The sequence below is a fragment of the Nerophis ophidion genome, linkage group LG04 (assembly GCF_033978795.1).
Source record: "Nerophis ophidion isolate RoL-2023_Sa linkage group LG04, RoL_Noph_v1.0, whole genome shotgun sequence".
In the NCBI taxonomy this organism is placed as follows: Eukaryota; Metazoa; Chordata; class Actinopteri; order Syngnathiformes; family Syngnathidae; genus Nerophis; species Nerophis ophidion.
The window spans coordinates 38,374,669-38,399,371 of NC_084614.1; the positions used below are offsets into that span (position 1 = coordinate 38,374,669).

Below are 24,703 nucleotides of genomic sequence, written 5' to 3' on the forward strand. Positions count from 1 at the left end.
TGCACTTTTTAATGAATTGACCTTCTTTGAATGACTTTCCCGCCCGGGCAACATACTTGCCATCTCTTGTGATCTCTCCGGGAAACACCCGAATATCGGTGCCCCTTACGACTATCTACCGGGGCAATCATTCACCAGGTTTTCACACGGACAACAATATTAAGGGCGTGCCATGATGGTACAATCTATAACGTCCTCTACACATGCCGTCTCGTCTGCTTTTCCACCTTAGAGACTGTGCCGGACCAGTCACATATTGTATGAGGCTTCTGTAGATCCACGGAAGTGACTGCAAGACGTACTTGATCAACAGACATACAGGTCACACTGAGAGTGGCCATATAAACAACTTTATTACAATGACAAATATGCGCCACACTGTGAACAGTGTTAAAGTTGTTTATACGGCCACCCTCAGTCTGACCTGTGTGGCTGTTGATCAAGTACGTCTTGCTGTCGCTTTCTGCGTCCACGGAAGCCAAATCCAACATGTGACTGGACTGGCACGCTGTTTGTACAGGATGTAGAGGACGCTAAAGGTAGGGCCTCCACGGTGCCCCCTTACTTATAATGTTAAAGGGGAACATTATCATCAGACCTATGTAAGAGTCAATATATACCTTGATGGTGCAGAAAAAATACCTTTTTTTTTTTTAACCGATTTCCGAACTCTAAAGGGGGGAATTTTGGCGAATTAAACGCCTTTCTGTTTATCGCTCATGTGGTGATGATGTCAGAACGTGACGTCTCCGAGGTAATACAGCCGCCGTTTTCATTTTCAACACATTACAAACACCGGGTCTCAGCTCTGTTATTTTCCGTTTTCTCGACTATTTTTTCCAACCTTGGCGACATCATGCCTCGTCGGTGTGTTGTCGGAGGGCGTAACAACACTAACAGGGAGGGATTCAAGTTGCACCACTGGCCCGGAGATGCAATAGTGTCTGCCGCCAGACCCCCATTGAATGTACCAAAGTGTCTCCACATTTTACCGGCGATGACAGACATGGCACAGAGATGTATGGATAACCTACAGATGCATTTGTAACAATTAAGTCAACGAAATCACAAAGGTGAGTTTTGTTGATGTTGACTTATGTGCTAATCAGACATATTTGGTTGCAGCGTGACTGCCAGCTAATCGATGCTAACATGCTATGCTAATCGATGCTAACATGCTATTTACCGGCGGTGCTAAGGCAGACATGGTACAGAGATGTATGGATAAACTGCAGATGCATTTGCAATGATAAAGTCAAAGAAATCACAAAGGTGAGTTTTGTTGATGTTGACTGCCAGCTAATCGATGCTAACATGCTATTTACCGGCGGTGCTAAAGCAGACATGGCACAGAGATGTATGGATAACCTGCAGATGCATTTGCAATTATATTACGTTTCCTTCCACCCACATTTAATGCGAAAAAAACACTTACCAATCGACGGATTTAAGTTGCTCCAGTGTCAAGAGATGCGAAAGTCCTGATCGTTTGGTCCGCACATTTTACCGGCGATGCTAACGCAGCTATTCGGCCATGCTATGGCTATGAATAGCGTCAATAGCTTCAGTTTCTTCTTCAATACTTTCATACTCCAACCATCCGTTTCAATACATGCGTAATCTGTTAAATCGCTTAAACCGCTGAAATCCGAGTCTCAATCCGAGCTAATGTCACTATATCTTGCTGTGGTATCTGCCATTGTTTGTTTACATTGGCAGCACTGTATGACGTCACAGGGAAATGGATAGTCGCACTTTAAAGCTTTTTTTAGGGATATTCCGGGACCGGTAAAATTTTGAAAAAAACTTCAAAAAATACAACAAGCCACTGGGAACTGATTTTTATTGTTGTTAACCCTTTTGAAGTTGTGATAATGTTCCCCTTTAAGGTGAAATTCGGGAGAATGATTAGCCCCGGTGGGGCACCGAAATTTGGTAGTTTCCAGGAAAAATTGAAGGTGTACAAGTATGACGATGTAAAGCGCCATTCATATAAAACTCACGGGCCGCACCATCATTAAATTTTCATATTAAGGTGCGGGCTGCAAAATAACGTTTTGCGGACTGCGCGTTTGAGACTCCTGCCCTGAAGGGACATGGAGGGAAAAAAATGTTTTGCGAGTACTCGCAATAGGTTTTTTTCCTATGTCAGTGAACCGGAAGTAAAAAAGACAAAACGATAGAGGTGCCTACCCATCATCCGTGGGAGATGTTTATTGATTTCTATTTTGTTATTGGCCTAACATATAAAGACATCAAATCGTATTATGGTCCCACAACAGAGCACAGATGATGGGTTGGCTCCCGCATGCTCCCGCTCCTCCATTGCTGTGTCTGTTTCACTTTCGGTTCACTGACTTAGGAAAAAAACCTTTTGCGAGATCTCGCAAAAAGTATTGTGAGATCTTGCAAATATCCATGTCCCCTTAAGGCAGGGGTCGGGAAACTTTTTGGCTGAGAGAGCCATGAAAGCCAAATATTTTAAAACATATTTCCGTGAGAGCCATAAAATATTTTTAACACTGAATGCAACTGTCAGGTTCAAACGCTGATGACATCTATTAAACAGACAAGAAGCAAGGAATTAAACAGAGACTGGATTCAATTTAGCTCAATGAGGGGAAACCTGTAGACCTCTACTCTTGAACAGTGTCGTCCCACGCTCTGACAAGAGAATTCTACGCCTCCTCTTTCATTTGGACTTTTTCCACATTACAACAACTAAATGCGTGCATCTCTTATTCTTTTTAATAACATTGTTATGCTGAAAGTAATCAATATTAAATAAAACACTTTTGATCATTAATGCGACTTCTGGAACAGGTGCAGTAGAAACGGATGGATGGATTCAAATGCATGAGAATGTTTTATATTTTGAACTTTATTTTTAACACTGTGATTACCAACGGGATTATTAATTATTTATTGTGTTAAGTGGTGTCAGCTAAGATTTATCTGAGAGCCAGGTGCAGTCATCAAAAGAGCCACATCTGGCTCGAGAGCCATAGGTTCCCTACCCCTGCCTTAAGGGCTGCATCATTTTTAAATAGTTTTATGATGTTGTTAAAAATAAAATATAAAAACAAAATTACATATTTTTAAGAACAAAAGCAAGGGTCAGCTTTATGTTTAGTGACAAAGTGTATTATCAGTTATTACTGTCATAATGTCAGCTTTTTCTCACTACATTGTCTTTTTGCAATTTTTGTATACATTGTTACTGTTGTGTTAGTTGGTGACATGTTGTTACACTCACTATCATGCAGCTCGCTAACTGTTAAGGATTCTGTCACGGCTTATACCCTGAGCTCAGTTTTAAAGCAGCAAAAGCATGTATTTCCTCAGCAGTTGCTGTCAGTTTTTAAGATTTAAGACAGAAATTCATTCTCAACACAGTAGAAAATATTTACTCATGACTGTTGCTCCTAAAACTATTTTTTCAGGTTTGCCTCTTTACCTACATTTTTTTTTCCTAGTATTATTTTAAACTGCATGTTTTGGATTACCATGAAGGTATTTTTTTTATTCATAAAAGGGAAATTTTCTCCTTGGAGTTACTAAACCACACACAGCATTTCCACAAAGTAACTTCAAGTTTAAGGCTGAAATATGCTTTTGCGTCACTTAACTTGCATGACTGACGACGGCTGGAACCTACCCCTGCGACTGTGACTGGTCGGCTCTTTAGTACATCGTTTCAAGGTTTTCCTTCCCGCCCGTCCTCTGCCTCAACTTGTGGTTGCACAACCCACCTCCTCGAACATCCTCTCCTCTGATACCATAAAAATGAACATTATTTCAAAATGATTACTTTTAGCTCCAACAAAAATTCAGATGTTGCTTCATTCACCATTATTTACTACATCTACTACAAAAAAGAAGCTAATAGGAGAGTTGTGGTTGTTCACTCAGCATCTTGGAAGAGTTTTGCAGGTCACACCTCTGCCCCCCGCGGAGGAGCTATAAACCATGGACGCCATCAGAGGGGATGCCAGTTATGTGACTTTAAGAGCATATTTCTGCCTCAATGTGTCTTATGCCAATACTTTCTTACACTTATAAATTACAACAAAATCTATAATTTGTAATTCACTGTCCCTTACCAGATGGCTAAGGTAAGTCAATGAAGAGTCCGCCATTTATTATTGAACATCCTTCATTGGAGCCTGTCTGCCTCAATGTATGTTGGCCACAGAATACTTAACAAATGTACAAAGCAGTCCACGGTGCTTTAGGCTCTCCGGAAACACACCAGTACAGATGCTGCTCAAATGCTTTTTGAACAAAATGCGGCACACCATAAAGATTTTCTTCATCATGCATCATTTTTTAGGGAAGTGCCGATCGATCAGAAATTATCCAGATTTTCATAAAAAGTACATGATCAGTCATTGCCTAGTAACCTAGTCAGTGGATTTGTGGTTAGAGTGTCCGCTCTGAGACTGGTAGGTCGTGAGTTCAAACCCCCACCAAGTCGTCCCAAAGACTATACAAATGGTACCCATTACCTCCCTGCTTAGCACTCAACATCAAGGGTTGGAATTGGGGGTTAAATCAACAAAATGATTCCTACGCGCGGCCCTCGCTGCTGCTCACTGCTCCCCTCATCTCCCAGGGGGTGAACATGGGAATGGGTCAAATGCAGAGGATCATTTCACCACACCTAGTGTGTGTGACTATCAGGTTGGGACTTTGACTTTTTAATGCCTTCCAATTCTGATCAAAAAGCCAATCCCCTCTTTCTGATATTTCATTTATTTTTATGTCCCTCGGCTGGCAGAGGCAGCCAGCAGCTAACTACAGTATGTAGCTCCATACTTGGAGCCACTCCTCTAAGTTAATAATGGTCACCTCCATTGTGGCAAATAAACTCAATTCTTATTGCCCTAAGTATCGTTATTAAGTATTATCCCATTATCACTTTTTTTCACATTAATTTTACGTGTTAGTGCAGGGGTAGGGAACCTAGTAATGAATAATTTCGCTGGTAATCACAGTGTCAAAAATAACGTTCAAAATATAAAACATTCTCATACATGTTCATCCATCCATCCGGTTTCTACCGCACCTGTTCAAGAAGTCGCATTAATGGTAAGAAGTATTTTATTTATTTTTGGTTAGCCTCAGAATAATAATGGTATTAAAATGAATAAGAGACTGATTATACTCCAAAAATGTTGGTCTTTCTTAAAAATGCACGCATATTGTTGTATTCAGTGTTAAAAAAATAATAAATTATATGGCTCTCACGGAAATACTTTTAAAAATATTTGGCTTGTATGGCTCTCTCAGCCAAAAAGGTTCCCAACCCCTGTGTTAGTGTGTAGCGGCCAGATGTACCCAGATAGATCCATGTTTCGATGGTGTTGATACCAAGCTATACTTGAGTGATTAGATCGATTTTTAAAAAATGTTTATATCATTTTTGTTAATGTTTAAAAACTCCAGGAATAAGTCCCTGGAAAAAAAAATACTAACAATTTGAATGAGTAGTAAATAGTGTTTGTTTTCTTTTATTTAGTTATCCTGTACTATTGACTTTGTTTTTCCGAAACAATGTTATGTAATAAAAGAGATTAAGGAAGTAGTGTGAATATTGTGCAAACAGTGTTGGACAGTGAATAGCTCTCACCACAAATAAATTACATGTGACTGGTATCGGCCATTCTCACTCATGGATGATCGGAATTGACAGGATAAAACTTTGATTGAAACAGCCCTAATTATCTTGAAACAATATTACCAGATGACTAAGCACAAAACAGTAAATTGTATTTGTCATTATTCGGTATAGTTGTTTTTTTTAATGACTTACACTTAGACAAACACACAGTAGCTCAGTTACAAAGAATGGAAAGTATAAGGATGGAAAAGATAATGCAGGTATAAAGTACACAAAAAATGTACCGTAGTAGCAATACTATATATAACATATATTTAATATTTACATATTATATATACAGTATATGATATATACCGTATTTTTCGGATTACAAATCACTCCAGAGTATAAATCGCACCGGCCAAAAATGCATAATAAAGAAGGAAAAAAACATATATACGTCACACTGGAGTATAAGTCGCATTTTGGGGGGAAATTTATTTGATAAAATCCAAGACCAAGAATAGACATTTGAAAGGCAATTTAAAATAAATAAAGAATAGTGAACAACAGGCTGAATAAGTGTACGTTATATGACGCATAAATAACCAACTGAGAAGGTGCCTGGTATGTTAACGTAACATATTATGGTAAGAGTCATTCAAATAACTATAACATATAGAACATGCTATACGTTTACCAAACAATCTGTCACTCCTAATCGATAAATCCCATGAAATCTTCTTCCTCGATGTCGCTTCTAAACAACTCTGCAAACTCCAAAGGTATGCGCCGCTTCCTCTTGTCGTTTTCTGCTGCATATTTCACTACATCCAGCTTGTAATCTGCAGTACATGATTTCCTTTCCGGTGCCATTTTTGTTCAGCCCTTCTCAGTTTTTAGAAGTTACCGCCAACGATGAAAGGATCCATTTTAATAGCTACTGCAGTAGCATATAGCACAGGGGTAGGGAACCTATGGCTCGCGAGCCAGATGTGGCTCTTTTGATGACTGCATCTGGCTCTCGGATAAATCTTAGCTGACATTGCTTAATATGATAAGTAACGAATGATACCACTTGTAATCACAGTGTTAAAAATAATGTTCAAAATATAAAACATTCTCATGCATTTTTAATCCATCCATCTGTTTCCTACCGCACCCATTCAAGAATTTGCGTTAATGGTAAGAAGTTATTTATTTATTCTTGGTTAGTGTGGGGCTTGCCCTCCTGGGGTTTGTCAGACCACCAAGGACCAATATGAGAGCCTGTTTCAGGGTTACAATATTGTTTTATTTTTCAATAAGTCTCTCAGTTGCTTTCAAGCAATTGTATTTTTCTCTTTCGTTTTCGCTCGCGCTCTGGCTCCAGCCCCAACCCCGTCTCTCCTCCTGGCTGCTGCTTATAACAGAGCGACAGGTGATTAGATAACAAGGGCCAGGTGGGCCATCTACGCACCTGTCGCTGATTTCGAGGCCGGTCCTGGCACACTCCAGTTCGCTGCAGGCCAGCAAGCCACGCACCCTCCACAGTTAGCTCGAGAATAACAATATTATTACAAAGAATAAGAGACCTATTATACTCTAGAAATGTTGGTCTTACTTATAAATGCACACGTTTAGTTTTGTTCAGTGTAAAAAAAAATATTATATGGCTCTTACGGAAATACATTTTAAAATGTTTGGCTTTTTGGCTCTCTCAGCCAAAAAGGTTCCCGACCTCTGATATAGCATATAGCAGTTAGCATTCCATGACCCGCAATGCACTTCTGCCATGACCCTTCCCCACCGAATTCTTATTGGTTGACATGTGTGTGACAATTGCTGACGTGTGTGTGACGATTGCTGACATTTTCTTCGTCTCTTCCGCGAATGAAATAAATAATATCATTTGATATTTTATGGTAATGTGTTAATTATTTCACACATAAGTCGCTCCGGAGTATATGTCGCACCCCCGGCCAAACCATGAAAAAAACTGCGACTTATAGTCAGAAAAATACGGTACTGAAATATTATATTACATTTTTATATAATATATACAATATATAACAATTACCATGTACAATATTACAGTATATATAACAGCTGCAGCATAAAATAGAGAGTAGATCCAGCAGAAAATATACATTATAAACAAAGAGAGGTAGCTAACATAGAAGCGGTCAGGTAATGGACCAATATCATCTATTGGTTGAATAATGGTTGTTCCTGTATTGTAGTCAAGTCTTTTCTGTAGATATGTTTCACAGACTGTTTGGGGATGCTATCTGGCTTGACAGGTTCAGTTTAGATAGACAGAGTTTAGCGATGGAGTGTAGATTGAGAGAGACAACAACAATAGAAGGGTTGAGTGGTTGGAGTAGGGATGAGAAAACACCAGCAGTCTCATCGCCAGGCAGCTCCCTCTCCTTGGCATTCCGCCGGATACAGGAACTGGAACCATCCACATCACACGGGCACCAAGAATGGGCATCAGTGTTGGCGTGCTAAGCCCAGTCTTAATGAACCACTCTGAAATGAAAGGATTAGATTCTACAGCGATCGCCCCACTTGGCTTTCTGGTTCCCTGGGCGACAAACACTGTCGCGCAGTGTCATCCGTTCTGATGGTAAAGGACACACAAGTAATATGTGACGTGGTGTGTGGCTGAGTACAACGGCCGTCAGTTTGCCAAATAGTAGCGCCGCTTACGCCTATTTAAAGGCCTACTGAAATGAGATTTTCTTATTTAAACAGGAATAGAAGGTCCATTTTATGTCATTCTTGATCATTTTGCGATATTGCCATATTTTTGCTGAAAGGATTTAGTAGAGAACATCGACGATAAAGTTTGCAACTTTTGGTCGCTAATAAAAAAGCCCTGCCTTTACCGGAAGTATGTGCTCGTGACGTCACAAGTTGCAGGGCTCGACACATATTTACATTGTTTATAATGGGAGCCACCAGCAGTAAGAGCAATTCGGAACGAGAAAGCGACAATTTCCCCATTAATTTGAGCGAGGATGAAAGATTTGTGAATTAGGATATTGATAGTGAAGGAATAAAATAAAAACAAAGCGACGGCTCCAGGCGGCGGCAGTGTGAGGGTTTCAGATGTAATTAGACACATTTACTAGGATAATTCTGGAAGATCCCTTATCTGCTTATTGTTTTAATAGCATTTTAGTGAGATTGTAAAGATTGTAAAGACATACCTCGAGGTCGGATGGCTGCGGTGAACACAAGAGAAGCCGAGGAGCCAAGCTCACAGCTGCCTTTTTTGACAGCTGCTGCAGGACGACGAATAATCCAATGATGTCTCCGGTAAGATATATATATCAAAATTTTCCCATCCAAAAACATGCTAGTTGACGTAGAGAAAACATGTTCGCTTGACCGCTCTGCTTCACAACAAACAGAGAAACACCGGCTGTGTCTCGGTGCTAAAGACAGCTGCAATCCATCGTTTTCCACCAACGTCATTGTTGTTTATAGTCTCTATTATTAAATGAACAAATTGCAAAAGATTCAGCAACACAGATGTCCAAAATACTGTGTAATTATGCGATTAAAGCAGACGACTTTTAGCCGCTAGTGGTGCAGCGCTAATATTTCCTGATAGTCCGTGGCGTCACACGTACGCGTCATCATTCCGCAACGTTTTCAACATGAAACTCGCGGGAAATTTAAAATTGCAATTTAGTAAACTAAAAAGGCCGTATCGGCATGTGTTGCAATGTTAATATTTCATCATTGATATATAAACTATCAGACTGTGTGCTCGGTAGTAGTGGGTTTCAGTAGGCCTTTAAGGTGCAGCTGAAGTAGTGCACCACTGCTTCACGTTCAAGCACCGCCCCAATGTCGACAAGGCTTTTCTTCTTTGTCTTGCACAAAAGACAAGTTGGAGTTTGGTGTAGTAAGGACTGAAGCAGAGCCGTGTATAGAAGATTATGGACAACTCCGTTTCAGAGCATTTCTTAAATGATTGGTCAAAAGACCCTCCCGTGACTGCGGGGCGCCGTGTTCAGGACCGTCTTTAAACTGGCCGCAGCTGGAGCTATGCACACACCGCACTTCTTCATTTGACATCTCTTTTATTTGAAGAGTTAAAGATGCCCTGTTGTGCAGCAGGGGGCTGTTCCAGTCGTAAAAAACTGCACAAAGCATTTTCATCGCTTTCCCGCAACACAGAAAGGAGAAAAGTACGCGACAAGAAGGTTGGCTGGGAAGGCTGGAATGCAAATGGAAACATTCTTTTTTGTGAGGTTACATAAAAGAAACTGTCAAATTCTGATTTCCCATTACTTATACTCAATGTACTGCTATTGACTCATGACATGAGTGACTAAAAATGTGACGTTTTCGAACAAGTCGGGTCTTTTGAAGGCTCTTTCAAGTTAACGTTGAGAACATGCATATGCAAATTGCCCACGCTGCCCTTTCAGAATCAGAATGAGACAGTGGCGGGCCGTGCGTTTCCTACCGAGGCCTTCAGTGATCTCCGACTTCAACGATTACCTCTCAAAATAGCAAAATACCATAATTGATGTCACCACATGATCATTGCTGGAAAAATACTATACAGGAATACATTCACGCCCTACTTCGCATTGAACCACATCAACAGTTTACAAAACAAGTTATTTTCTGGCGCTTTTAAAAATCAATTAAAACACATCAGCAATTAAAACATATACTGTAAAATTCTCTGCTTGGCTTATGCAACTTCCGGTCAATATAGTTTGATTCAAAGTACACACTTAACAAGGGTATATAAACTGCCCTGACCACATGATGGCGACAAATACACATGTAATAATGTTAGTTAAAAGACAAGCATGACACACTTTAACAACAAGAGTTAACAACTTTTAGTGGTAACAGAACAGCTACTGTCAACAACTTGTGATCTGATTGGCTATCGCAACTGTCTCTCAACTCTATGTGTTCTCAAATTCATCCCCTAACAGTCCTGATGACAAATCCAATCACATGATGAGTAAATGTCACCTTCACCGTGAGGCCATTTAGAAGGCCTTACTGACAACAACTCGTGATCTGATTGGCTATCGCAACTTTCTATCAACTGTATGTCCTCGTTTACTGACAGTGCACATACGCCAGCATTGTAGATTCTGAAGGCCTCCGGCAGGTGTGGTACAACATGGCAACATAAGCTAGCTGAATTCTGATTGGATACTAACTCAAACTAAAAACTACAGCACTGGAAAGAACATAATATGAATACCCCATCGGACCTACCGTGCGTGGCGCTCCAGACTATAATTGATAGCTGTGGTCTTACACAAATAATAAATGAACCCACGCATCGCAACGGTAATACGATAGACCTAGTGCTTGTGAGGGGTATCACCATTTCCAAAGTTATGATACTCCCGTATACTAAAGTAATGTCCGATCATTACCTTATAAAATTTGAAGTTCAGACTCATGTTCGGCAAGCTAATAATAATAATAACTGCTATAGCAGCCGCAACATTAATGCTGCCACAACGACAACTCTTGCTGGCCTACTGCCCTCGGTAATGGCACCATTCCCAAATGATGTGGGCTCTATTGATAACCTCACTAGCAACTTTAACGACGCCCTGCGCGAAACCATTGATAACTATTACCGCTGAAGTTAAAAAAAGTCTCCAAAAAGGCGTACCCCATGGTTTACAGAAGAAACTAGAGCTCATAAATTATCATGTAGAAAGCTGGAACGCAAATGGCACACGACTAAACTTAAGGTATTCCATGAAGCATGGAGTGATAGTTTAATAACTTATAAACACATGCTTACCTTAGATGAAGCTAAATATTACTCAAATCTCATCCGCTTTAATAAAAACAATCCTAAATTTTTGTTTAGTACAGTAGCATCGCTAACCCAACAGGGGACTCCTTCCAGTAGCTCCACCCACTCGGCAGATGACTTTATGCAATTCTTTAATAAGAAAATTGAACTCATTAGAAAGGAGATTAAAGAGAATGCGTCCCAGCTATAACTGGGTTCTATTAACACAGATACGACTGTATATAAGGCTGATACTGACCTCCAAAAATGTTTTCCCTCGTTTTGATGAAATAACATTAGAAGAATTGTTACAACGTGTAAATGGAACTAAACAAAAAACATGTTTACTCGACCCATTTCCTGGGAAACTTATCATGGAGCTCTTTGTATTATTAGGTCCATCAGTGCTAAATATTATAAATGTATCACTTTCCTCTGGTACTGTTTCCCCTAGCATTCAAAAGAGCAGTTATTCATCCTCTCCTTAAGAGACCTAACCTCGATCCTGACCCCATGGTAAACTACCGACCGGTGTCTCACCTTCCCTTTATTTAAAAAATCCTCGAAAAAATTGTTGCAGAGCAGCTAAATGAATACTTTGTGTCTAACAATCTATGTGAAACCTTTCAATCCTGTTTCAGGGCAAATCACTCTACGGAGACAGCCCTCGCAAAAATTACTAATGATCTATTGCTAACGAAGGATTCTGATGCGTCATCTATGTTGCTGCTCCTCAATCTTAGCGCTGCTTTCGATACCATCGATCATAATATTTTATTAAAGCATATCAAAACACGAATTGGTATGTCAGACTTAGCCCTGTCTTGGTTTAACTCTTATCTTACTGACAGGATGCAGTGCGTCTCCCATAACAAGGTGACCTCGGACTATGTTAAGGTAACGTGTGGAGTGCCCCAGGGTTCGCTCCTTAGCCCTGCACTCTTCAGCATCTACATGCTGCCGCTAGGTGACATCATACGCAAATACGGTATTAGCTTTCACTGTTATGCTGATGACACCCAACTCTACATGCCCCTAAAGCTGACCAACACGCTGAAATGTAGTCAGCTGGAGGCATGTCTTAATGAAATTAAACAATGGATTCCCGCTAACTTTTTGCAACTCAACGCCAAAAAAACGGAAATGCTGATTATCGGTCCTGCTAGACACCGACCTCTATTTAATAATACAACTTTAACATTTGACAACCAAACAATTAAACAAGGCGACTCGGTAACGAATCTGGGTATTATCTTCGACCCAACTCTCTCGTTTGAGTCACACATTAAAAACGTTACTAAAACGGCCTTCTTTCATCTCCATAATATCGCTAAAATTCGCTCCATTTTCTCCACTAACGACGCTGAGATCATTATCCATGCGTTTGTTACGTCTCGTCTCCATTACTGTAACATATTTTTTTCCCCATGTCTAGCATTAAAAGATTACAGTTGGTACAAAATGCGACTGCTAGACTTTTGACAAGAACAAGAAAGTTTGATCATATTACGCCTGTACTGGCTCACCTGCACTGGCTTCCTGTGCACTTAAGATGTGACTTTAAGGTTTTACTACTTATATATAGAATACAACACGGTTTAGCTCCATCCTATCTTGCCGATTGTATTGTACCATATGTCCCGGCAAGAAATCTCTGTTCAAAGGAATCCAGCTTATTCGTGATTCCCATGCGTTATGCGTATAACAGCCTCAAGATTCTTTGATTAAAAAAAATAAAACAAGTTTCATAAGAAAATAAATCAATAAATATAAACGGACCTATTGAACGATTCTTTTAAAGGAATGGCTCCTCAAGATCTGGCTCTTTTCAAACAGCAATGAATCCCATCTTCACTAAGTTCAAGGCTAAAACTCTTTCCAATCTTTTCATCTATATACATGTTTGATAGCCATCAAAGTGTGCTAAGATTTCCAAGCGATCAATGTGTTTGCAGACGTGTAAAGTTGTGTTACAACCGTTATAAAGCACTCCATTTTCAATATATGGTCTTTAGTTATGTATATATGCAAATTAGATACCAGTACGGAAGGTGATTGGGTCATTGTGTGGGCTGAAGCCATAATAATTTTGAGTAATATTTTCTCTTTCAAAACGTATATAATATGTTTCACAAAAAATCCATACACAGATGACTGTCTTTTTTATTGATATGTTTGATATTGATTTAATACTGATATATATATATATATATATATATATATATATATACTGTGTATGTATATACATGTGTATATACACACACATATATATATATATATATACTGTGTATGTATATATATGTGTATATACACACACATATATTTTTATATACATATATATATATATATATATATATATATATATATATATATATATATATATATATATATATATATACTGTGTATGTATATACATGTGTATATACAGACACATATATATATATATATATATATATATACTGTGTATGTATATATATATATACATATATATATATATATATATATATATATATATATTTTTTTTTTTTTTTCTTCCCTTTGCCTCAGTCTGCACCCCCACTCCAGGGCCCAGGCTAAGACCGATTTTTTTTTTTAAATTTTATTTTAATCTTCTATTCTTTTCTCCCATACCCCCCCTGTTTACCTGTATGTCATCTTTTTTGTAAGGGGCGCTGGAAGCCGGCAGACCCGTCAGCAATCCTGTTCTGTCTCCCTGTAATGTTTGTCTGATCTTGAATGGGATTGTGCTGAAAATTTTAATTTTCCTGAAGGACCTCTCCTGACGGAATAAATAAAGTACTATCTAATCTAATCTAATATTCAAACACACACAGGACTTCTCAGAAAATTTGAATATTGTGATAGAGTCCTTTATTTTCTGTAATGCAACTAAAAACATGAAAGTGGATTCTGGATTCATTACACATCAACTGAAATATTGCAAGTCTTTTATTTTTTTAATATTGCTGATTATGGCATACAGCTTAAGAAAATTCAGAAATCCTATCTCAAAAAAATTTAAATATTTCCTCAGACCAAGTAAAAAAAGAAGATTTATAACAGTAAAACAAAATCAAACATTTAAAAATGTCAATTAATGCACTCAGTACCTGGTTGAGAATCATTTTGCACGAATTACTGTACCAATGCGGCGTAGCATGGAGGAAATCAGTCTGTGGCATTGCTGAGATGTTATGGATGCCCAGGATGCTTCAATAGCGGCCTTTAGCTAATTTGCATTATTGAGTCTGGTGTCTTTCAGCTTCTTCTTCACAATACCCCACAAATTCTCCATGGGGTTCAGGTCAGGGGAGTTGGCAGGACAATCGAGGACAGTATTGCCATGGCAGTAATGTAATGCCAGTACAGTGTACTGACCATGGCATTACTGTCCTCAATTGTCCCGCGCCAGTGTACCCTACACAGTACACTGGTGCATCTCCATAGAGCTTTTCAACAGATACAGCTACAATAGCCGTATTCCCATGGTCAAGCCACTTCTGAATTCAAGACAACGCAAGAAGCGTCTGACTGACGGACAGTTGCAGAGTGGTCCAGAGTCCTGTTGTATATATATATATATATATATATATATATATATATATATATATATATATGTATATATATATATATATATATATATATATATATATATATATATATATATATATATATATATATATATATATATATATATATATATATACATATATATATATATACATATATATATATATTTTTTTTTTTAGAGCTGTCAACGCTTATGAGTGATAAAAAGGTATTGCTGCAATGTCACCAACTACCGTCGGACAAACTACCTCAGCACTGTCATCTAAAAAGTTAAATAAGTGTGTTTTTTAAACAACTGGTTTAAAAAATTGTTAAATAGTAAATTCAGATTAAAATGATGTTCAATGTTAAGGTGTTAATGAGGGTCTGTTACATTAGCTATTGGTACATTTTTACCTCGTTTTCTATATTGCAAAAACTTTCAAAATATGCATTTAATTTTCATTATAAATACTTTCACCTTTTTTTTTTTAACAAATCAATGACTTGCAGATCAGTAAAAAAAAACATTCCTATATGACATTCTGACTACCAAGTTGCATTTGTATCATAATATTGGGGTATTTTCTTAAGCAAATGTTATAATTGCAGTTCAAGAGTTATAAATATCTGATTAAAATCCTCTAAACCGCGCAAAAAATAGTCCTTTTGAGAGAACAACTACTTTCTTTTGTCCATTTTTGCTCACTAAAGCACGGGCGAGTGTCAAAAAGGAAATGTTCTGGTTAATTGCCCGTTCCAAAAATGTGTGCCATTATTGAAATTTATCTCTGACAGCCCTAGTGTGTATAGATATAAAAAACATATTATATATATATATGTATATATATATATATATATATATATATATATATATATATATATATATATATATATATATATATATATATGTGTATATGTATATGTATATGTATATAGTTATATATATATATATATATATATATATATATATATATATATATATATATACTGCGATGAGGTGGCGACTTGTCCAAGGTGTACCCTGCCTTCCGCCCGATTGTAGCTGAGATAGGCGCCAGCGCCCCCCGCGACCCCGAAAGGGAATAAGCGGTAGAAAATGGATGGATGGATGGATATATATATATATATATGTATATATATAGGGGTAATATGTTTTTTTTGCTCGTTGTGTACTTGCAGTAGTGTGTTAGAGAGCCAATTCCTCATTAAACACTGCATGAACGTAGTGACAAAGTACGCATCAAACACACCCGCAAAATTACACCAAAATTATACTTTGATGAAATAAAAGTGAATGTCTTTGTACATTTGAGCTGGAGTATGTTAAAAACTATATACAGATATATTATTCTAGGTTTATTTCATCATGAACACAACGTCAGAACGACTGCAATAGCATTCTTCTGGGCACAGCCGTACACGTCCTCGGTACCCAACATGGTGCTTATTTTTTAGTTGTCCATACTCTCTATATACACCGATCTGGACAAGAGTATTTGAAAGGGATCTTTTGAGGTTGGAAAACACTTTTTCTTGTAAAGGACTTTGTCGTTCTGGAACAAGTGCGCATCAATGCAGGAAAAATAACCCCTTCAAAGCCTCGGTAGAATAAAAATAGACCCAAGAAAACTCTTGAGCTGCTTCATGCCCCTCAGAACCGAACAGTTTCTAAGCGCTCTATTCTATCATGTACTTAAGTAGAAAAAAACTGTGCAATTGTGCGGATTATGGCTTTGCATCATTCTCCCCCTTTGACCTAAAGCCTGTCACTGGGTGACTTAATATAAACCCGCACTCTGTGTAGAGCATCCCTTAAATGTGGGCATTTCCTGTCAGATCTGGCCTTGCGTGTGTTCTCCAATAAACGTAAGTAATTTTGCTCCTACGTGCTTTCGAAGCTGCTCCAAGTCTTGCACCCAGGGAAAGTGAAACATAATATTGCGCTCAAAGTTTGGATGCAGTGTACGTCACACATGACACAATTATAAAATACTTCTCCAAAGCTATCCAATCTATTGAAAACATCCATTAAAATGAGAATGAAACAACATATTGTCACTTTGAATTAACAGTGAACAATCAAGGTTTACCTAATCCATTGTTTACCTACTGTGTGTAAGTGAAAGAAAGGAGGCGGGAGCATCTGGTGTGGCCTAGATTGATGCTACCTTTTCAAATTTAAAGTGTTATCAGCACCTCCATGTCCGAGTCCATGGTTCTCGCCTGGAAAAGGGTGGAGTGCTATGTCCAGGTTGGGGAGGAGACCCTGCCCCAAGTGGAGGAGTTCAAGTACCTCGGAATCTTGTTCAAGAGTGAGGAAAGAGTGGATTGTGCGGTCGACAAGTGGATCGGTGCGGCGTCTTCAATAATACAGACGCTGTATCGATCCATTGTGGTGAAGAAGGAGCTGAGCCGGAAGGCAAAGCTCTCAATTTACCGATTGATCTACGTTCCCATCCTCATCTACTGTCATGAGCTTTGGGTTATGATTCACGGGTACAAGCAGCCGAAATGAGTTTCCTCCGCCGGGTGGCAGGGTTCTCCCTTAGAGATAGGGTGAGAAGCTCTGCCATCCGGGAGGAACTCAAAGTAAAGACGCTGCTCCTCCAAATGGAGCGGAGCCAGATGAGGTAGTTCGGGCATCTGGTCAGGATACCACCCGAACGCCTCCCTCGGGAGGTGTTTAGGGCACGTCCGACCGGTAGGAGGTCACGAGTAAGACCCAGGACACATTGGGAAGACTATGTCTCCCGGCTGGCCTGGGAACACCTCGGGATCCCCCGGGAAGAGCTGGACGAAGTGGCTGGGGAGAGGGAAGTCCGGGCTTCCCTGCTTAGGCTGCTGCCCCCGTGACCAGACCTTGGATGAGCGGAAGAAGATGTACGGATGGATGGATGGATGGATGGATGGATGGATGGATGGATGGAAGGAAGTATTATCTTTTTTAAGGATTTAAATTACGTCAACAAGTGTTAGAAAAATTATATGTTCCCCGATTTTCACAAGCCTAGAATTACAAAGGGAGGAACTGGTTATCAATTTCAAGGGAGTTGGGATCGCAGTCACCACGAATATAATTCACAACAGACTCTGCTGTAATAGAATAGAGAGAATCGAATATAAATTACTCTATTGATCCCTCGGGGAAATTCAGCAAATTAAGTGGTTCCTAATTATTTTCTGTTATGACACCACATGCGGAGAAACCAAGTCAGTTCTAGTGGACACCAAATGAAAACAGTGAGACTGCCTGAACAAATTATATCTTCATTGTGTAAAAAATCATTAAAAAACTTTAGACATACGGGAAATGGTCAAATAGTTAAAAACAGTCAGAAATTATGGCTCATATTACTCAAAAGAAGTCAACAAAATGACGTGTTACTGAAACCCATTATTTGAGAAACACTGCAGTGATAGATTGATATCCCCAGCACCCTTCGATGTTCCCATGCTCAAAAAGGCATGTACAGGCCTGTCTGAAGTGTGACAATCAACACCTGTTGCCTCAGACAAGGCTTGAGAGAATGTCATGTGAACCAGAACCGAAATAGGATGTGATGGCACCCACATATTGGTCTTTGGTAACAGCTAAAGTCATGGTAGGAGACAGAGAAATTGTGAAATTAAGCACACACCATCCCTAATGTCAAACATGAAGGTGGAAACATTCTGTTAACCCTGGTGGCCAACTGCAAGAAATGTCTGACCTCTGTGCTTGCCAACAATGTTTTCTTACTGGTACTAAATCAGTTTAATATGCAAAAAGACCAATAGCCACACTATGAACATTAGCCACAAAAGATGCAAGGAAGGCGACTCTGACAGATTGACCTCTCGGATTAATGGTCAGAGGCAGGTGAGTCCCCTAATCATTATTTAAGTGCAGGTGTGAAGAACAGCGCTCAGAAACAGTGGTGAAGTTATTACAAGACAAAACAGAAAGTGGAACAAAAATAAGAGAACTCGACAGGAAGAAAGGGACTTTAAACCCAGAAAAACAACACATGCTGTATTTAACCCAATCTAATAAAAATCATTATTATTATTATCTCATGGTATTTTGTTATATCTCTCTCCGTTATGGTAAACCTTTCATAAACATTTTTGACTGTCCATATATTTGTACAAGGTAGTAAACTTACAAAATCAGAAGCACATTTATGCTGATTTTGAGTGTTAAAAAATAAAAAAATAAAAAAATCAATACACCTTGCAGCAGAAATCATATTGAAAAGTTATCCGTTGGTGATATGTGTTGAACTCATCGTTCTTTGTGTTGCTTGTAGATGCTCCATCTGTGTCTGACGGAAGAGATGTTGGCGTTACGCTGGGCCAAAGGGGAGTGTTGGAGTGTGAGGCGGATGCAGTGCCTGAGGCCGATTTTGAGTGGTATAAAGATGACAGAAGGTAATGGGTTGATTGTAGGGCTGTCAATTAATTATTTTTTTTAAATCAGATTAATCCCCCTTTTGAACAAAAGTTTGTATATATATATATATATATATATATATATGTATATATATATATATATATATATATATATATATATAATATATATATATATATATATGAATCCCTTTTGAACAAAAGTGTATATATATATATATATATATATATATATATATATATATATATATATATATATATGTCTTGATTGGATTATCCAGAGAATAGTGCTCGATACCGTGGTAGAGCGCAATATGTAGGTGTGGGAAAAAATCACAAGACTACTTCATCTCTACAGATCTGTTTCATGAGGGGTTCCCTCAATCATTAGGAGATTTTAATGGAAGCATTCACATACAATGGTTTGTATAGAGCACAGAGTGGGTGGGTACAAGCAGGCGTAGGGTGTGGTGATTGGCTCATGTGTTACCTAGGAGGTGTTTCCGTCTATGGCGGCATGTTGAAATGATTTCACTGCGCTTGTTGAGGGATGATAGATCTGGATGATATATAATAAACAGTTTCTCTTGTAAGCATAGGTTGCATCTTTTATTACCACTGTTGTAAGGTGTGCTGGATGCAAGAATTTGCCATGTTATTGAATATTCAACATTATTGTCTTTGAGGTTCCAAATGTGTTTGCTATATATATATATATATATATATATATATATATATATATATTTATATATATATATATATATATATATTCATATATATATATATATATATATAATTGTCCGTGATAAGGTGGCGATTTGTCCAGGGTGTAGACCGCCTTCCACCCAAATGCAGCTGACATGGGTTCGAGCACCCACTACCCCAAAAGGGACAAGCGGTAGAAAATGGACGGATGGATTGACGTTTTATTTGTAAAAAATGTTTCCATGTATTTATTTTATTTCGATTCACTTTTTTGATTATTTTTTGGGATATGCAAAATAGTTCAATACAATTGTGTATTCACATTTTTATTATGTCCTAATTTTTATGGTAGTTGTGTTTTTTATTTTTAATACATGTTATTCTTACTTATTATTTGCTGGGATTTTTTCTCTGTTGTTCAAATACTTTTGTGCTACAAAGTTTTAGGTAAAGCAACATTCATAATTGTGACTTCACTGTCACAACATGGGGATATGGCACCGCCTTACGGAATGTTTACTATAAACAAAACTATAACCAGCATACAGTAATTCCTACCAATAGTGTAATGTTTGTGTATATATAATTATTCTGATTCACATTTATCTTACAACTGCTACTGTTGATTGTTTCCTTGATAACAGGAACTATATTTGTTTGCACCAGTTTGCTTATTTAAACATGCTTCACAGTTAGTTAAGAATGTTCACTCTTTATGCATTTTCTTTTTTTTATCAGAATCTCGAATGGCTTTGACGGTTTGGAAATTGTGAACACCGGCTCACTATCCAGACTGACGTTTTTTAATGTGTCTGATGGAGACTACGGTAACTACTCTTGTGTTGCTGTCAACAAACTGGGAAGCTCCAATACTAGCTTCCTTATGTATGGTGAGTATATGTATGCTATACATACTCAATGTTTAGGATTATGATCAGTTAATAACATGAAATCATTTTTTAAATTTTTTATACTGTATGAAAACACAAACAAATGGTTAATGTATGTCCAAAAACATGTGAATAAATGTGATATAATTTCAAATCACTTCATAAAAAATTTAGATTTTTTTTTTTTTGATTACTTAAATAAATGATTCGGCACATTCCATAAAAAACATTATACAGTCGTCCCTCGCCACATCTTGCTTTGACATATTGTATTTTTGGCCTAAACTTTGGCAAGACGGGGAGCAAATAATATAAGGGGCAGTGTGCATTTTGTTGCGTCCACGTACGTATAGTTCAGTATTCTGCTTTGCAACAAAGCACTTGTTGAATTATGAATTTGTTCCAGGCTCACAACTCTCTGCCAGTTTCCAAAAGCTTGCAATTTTATGTGGTAGACTTTTTACTTGCTCAAGTGTCCTTAAAAGCTTTAAATAGGGCCCTTTAACTGACTTTTACTTACCTTGGTCTTGGGTAGCTGTATCATCACGTCATAATCAAGGGTGCAATTAGTAAACATATTCATTTTGTTAAATGACTGTTTCGAGACGAAAATAATCACGTTTCTGGAGTGCAGTTACTTGTATTTAAAAATGTTCCAATTGTTTGGCAAAAATGTGGACCTCTTAGCCAATCAATAAAAAAACACTCTAAGCTTTTTTTGCACGAACGAACCAAGAAGATAATACTACTTTACTTTTTCTTGAGGATAAATATAGAGCAGTGACCAAAAAATGAATCATTGTTTATCACCGTATTTTTCCGACAATAAAAAATCGACAGTGCGCCAATAGGTGAAGTGAAATGAATTATATTTATATAGCGCTTTTTCTCGAGTGACTCAAAGCGCTTTACATTGTGAAACCCAATAACTAAGTTACATTAAAACCAGTGTGGGTGGTAGTAGGAGTAGGTGGGTAAAGGGTCTTGCCCAAGGACACAACGTACAAACCCCGTTTCCATATGAGTTGGGAAATTGTGTTAGATGTAAATATAAACGGAATACAATGATTTGCAAATCATTGTCAGCCCATATTCAATTGAATATGCTACAAAGACAATATATTTGCTGTTCAAACTCATAAACTTTTTTTTTTTTTTTTTTTTTAATTAATAACTTTGAATTTCATGGCTGCAACACGTGCCAAAGTAGTTGGGAAAGGGCATGTTCACCACTGTGTTACATCACCTTTTCTTTCAACAAGACTCAATAAACGTTTGGGAACTGAGGAAACTAATTGTTGAAGCTTTGAAATTGGAATTCTTTACCTTTCTTGCTTGATGTACAACTTCACTCGTTCAACAGGCGGGGTCTTGTTATTGTATTTTACGCTTCATAATACGGCACACATTTTCCATGGGAGACAGGTCTGGACTGCAGGCGGGCCAGGAAAGTACCCGCAGTCTTTTACTACGAAACCACGCTGTTGTAACACGTGGCTTGGCATTGTCTAGCTGAAATAAGCAGGGGTGTCCATGATAACGTTGCTTGAAAGACAACATATGTTGCTCCAAAACCTGTATGGACCATTCAGCATTAATGGTGCCTTCACAGATGTGTAAGTTACCCATGCTTTGGGTACTAATGCACCCCCATACCATCACAGATGCTGGCTTTTGAACTTTGCACCTAAAACAATCCTGATGGTTATTTTCCTCTTTGTTCCGGAAGACACCACGTCAACAGTTTCCAAATATAATTTGAAATGTGAACTCGTCAGACCGCAAAACACTTTTCCACTTTGCATCAGTCCATCTTAGATGAGCTCAGGCCCAGCGAAGCCAGCGGCGTTCCTTGGTGTTGTTGATAAATGGGTTTTGCTTTGCCTAGCAGACTATTAACTTGCACTTACAGATGTAGCAACCAACTGTAGTTACTGACAGTGGTTTTATGAAGTGTTCCTGAGCCCATGTGGTGATATCCTTTACACACTGATGTCTGTTTTTGATGCAGTACCGCCTGAGGGATCAACGGTCCGTAATATCATCGCTTACGTGCAGTGATTTCTCCAGATTCTCTGAACCTTTTGATAATTTTACAAAACGTAGATGGTAAAATCCTAAAATTCCTCGCAATAGCTCGTTGAGAAATGTTGTTCTAAAACTGTTCGACAATGTGCTTACAAGGTGGTGACCCCTCGCCCCATCCTTGTTTGTAAATTATTTAGCATTTCATGGAATCTGCTTTTATACCTAATCACGGCACCCACCTGTTCCCAAATAGCCTGCACACCTGTGGGATGTTCCATATAAGTGTTTTTGGAGAAATTATCAACTTTATCAGTATTTATTGTCACCTTTCCCAACGTCTTTGTCACGTGTTGCTGGCATCAAATTCTAAAGTTAATGATTATTTGCAAAAAAAAAAAAGTTTATCAGTTTGAACATCAAATATTTTGTCTTTGTAGCATTTTCAACTGAATATGGCTTGAAAATGATTTGCAAATATTTGTATTCCTTTTATATTTACATCTAACACAATTTCCCAACTCATATGGAAACAGGGTTTGTAGAACATTACACACAGCGTTCAAAAATCTTTTGATGGATTGTCGAAACATTGCGGCTACCGTTGTCAGACGTACTTTACTTTAAAGGGGAACATTATCACCAGACCTATGTAAACGTCAATATATACCTTGATGGTGCAGGAAAAAGACCATATATTTTTTAACCGATTTCCAAACTCTAAATGGGTGAATTTTGGCTAATTAAACGCCTTTCTGTTTATCGCTCTGGAGGCGATGATGTCAGAATGTGACGTCACCGAGGTAATACAGCCGCCATTTTCATTTTCAACACATTGTAAACATTGGGTCTCAGCTCTGTTATTTTCCGTTTTTTCGACTATTTTTTGGAACCTTGGAGACATCATGCCTCGTTGGTGTGTTGTCGGAGGGTGTAACAACACTAACAGGGAGGGATTCAAGTACACCGAAGATGCGAAAGTGTCTGCCGCCAGACCCCCATTGAATGTACCAAAGTGTCTCCACATTTCACCGGCGATGACAGACATGGCACAGAGATGTATGGATAACCTGCAGATGCATTTGCAACGATAAAGTCAACGAAATCACAAAGGTGAGTTTTGTTGATGTTGACTTATGTGCTAATCAGACATATTTGGTTGCGGTGTGACTGCCAGCTAATCGATGCTAACATGCTACGCTAATCGATGCTAACATGCTATTTACCGGCGGTGCTAAAGCAGACATGGCACAGAGATGTATGGATAACCTGCAGATGCATTTGCAACTATATTACGTTTCTTTCCACCCACATTTAATGCGAAAAAAAAACAGTTACCAATCGAAGGATTTAAGTTGCTCCAGTGTCACGAGATGCGAAAGTCCTGATCGTTTGGTCCGCACATTTTACCGGCGATGCTAACGCAGCTATTCGGCCATGCTATGGCTATGAATAGCGTCAATAGCTATTCGCTCAATAGCTTCAGTTTCTTCTTCAATACTTTCATACTCCAACCATCCGTTTCAATACATGCGCAATCTGTTGAATCGCTTAAGCCGCTGAAATCCGAGTCTGAATCTGAGGTAATGTTGCTATATCTTGCTGTGGTATTCGCAATTGTTTGTTTACATTGGCAGCACTGTATGACGTCACAGGGAAATGGATAGTCGCATCGCAAATAGCAAAAATCAAGCACTTTAAAGCTTTTTTTAGGGATATTCTGAGACTGGTAAAATTTTGAAAAAAACGTCAAAA

At 38.4% G+C, this 24,703-nt stretch overlaps 1 protein-coding gene across 5 annotated transcripts in view; it reads left to right on the forward strand.

Annotated features, from left to right (window-relative positions):
• The window catches only part of ntm (neurotrimin), a 552,734-nt gene that overhangs the window by 504,632 nt on the left and 23,399 nt on the right, over positions 1–24,703 (forward strand). For all 5 annotated transcript variants that reach the window (XM_061898038.1, XM_061898036.1, XM_061898037.1 and 2 more), the window contains 2 exons: positions 19,229–19,349; positions 20,772–20,923. In XM_061898038.1, coding sequence (XP_061754022.1) covers positions 19,229–19,349; positions 20,772–20,923 — 273 coding nt within the window. The remainder of the gene's footprint in view (positions 1–19,228; positions 19,350–20,771; positions 20,924–24,703) is intronic.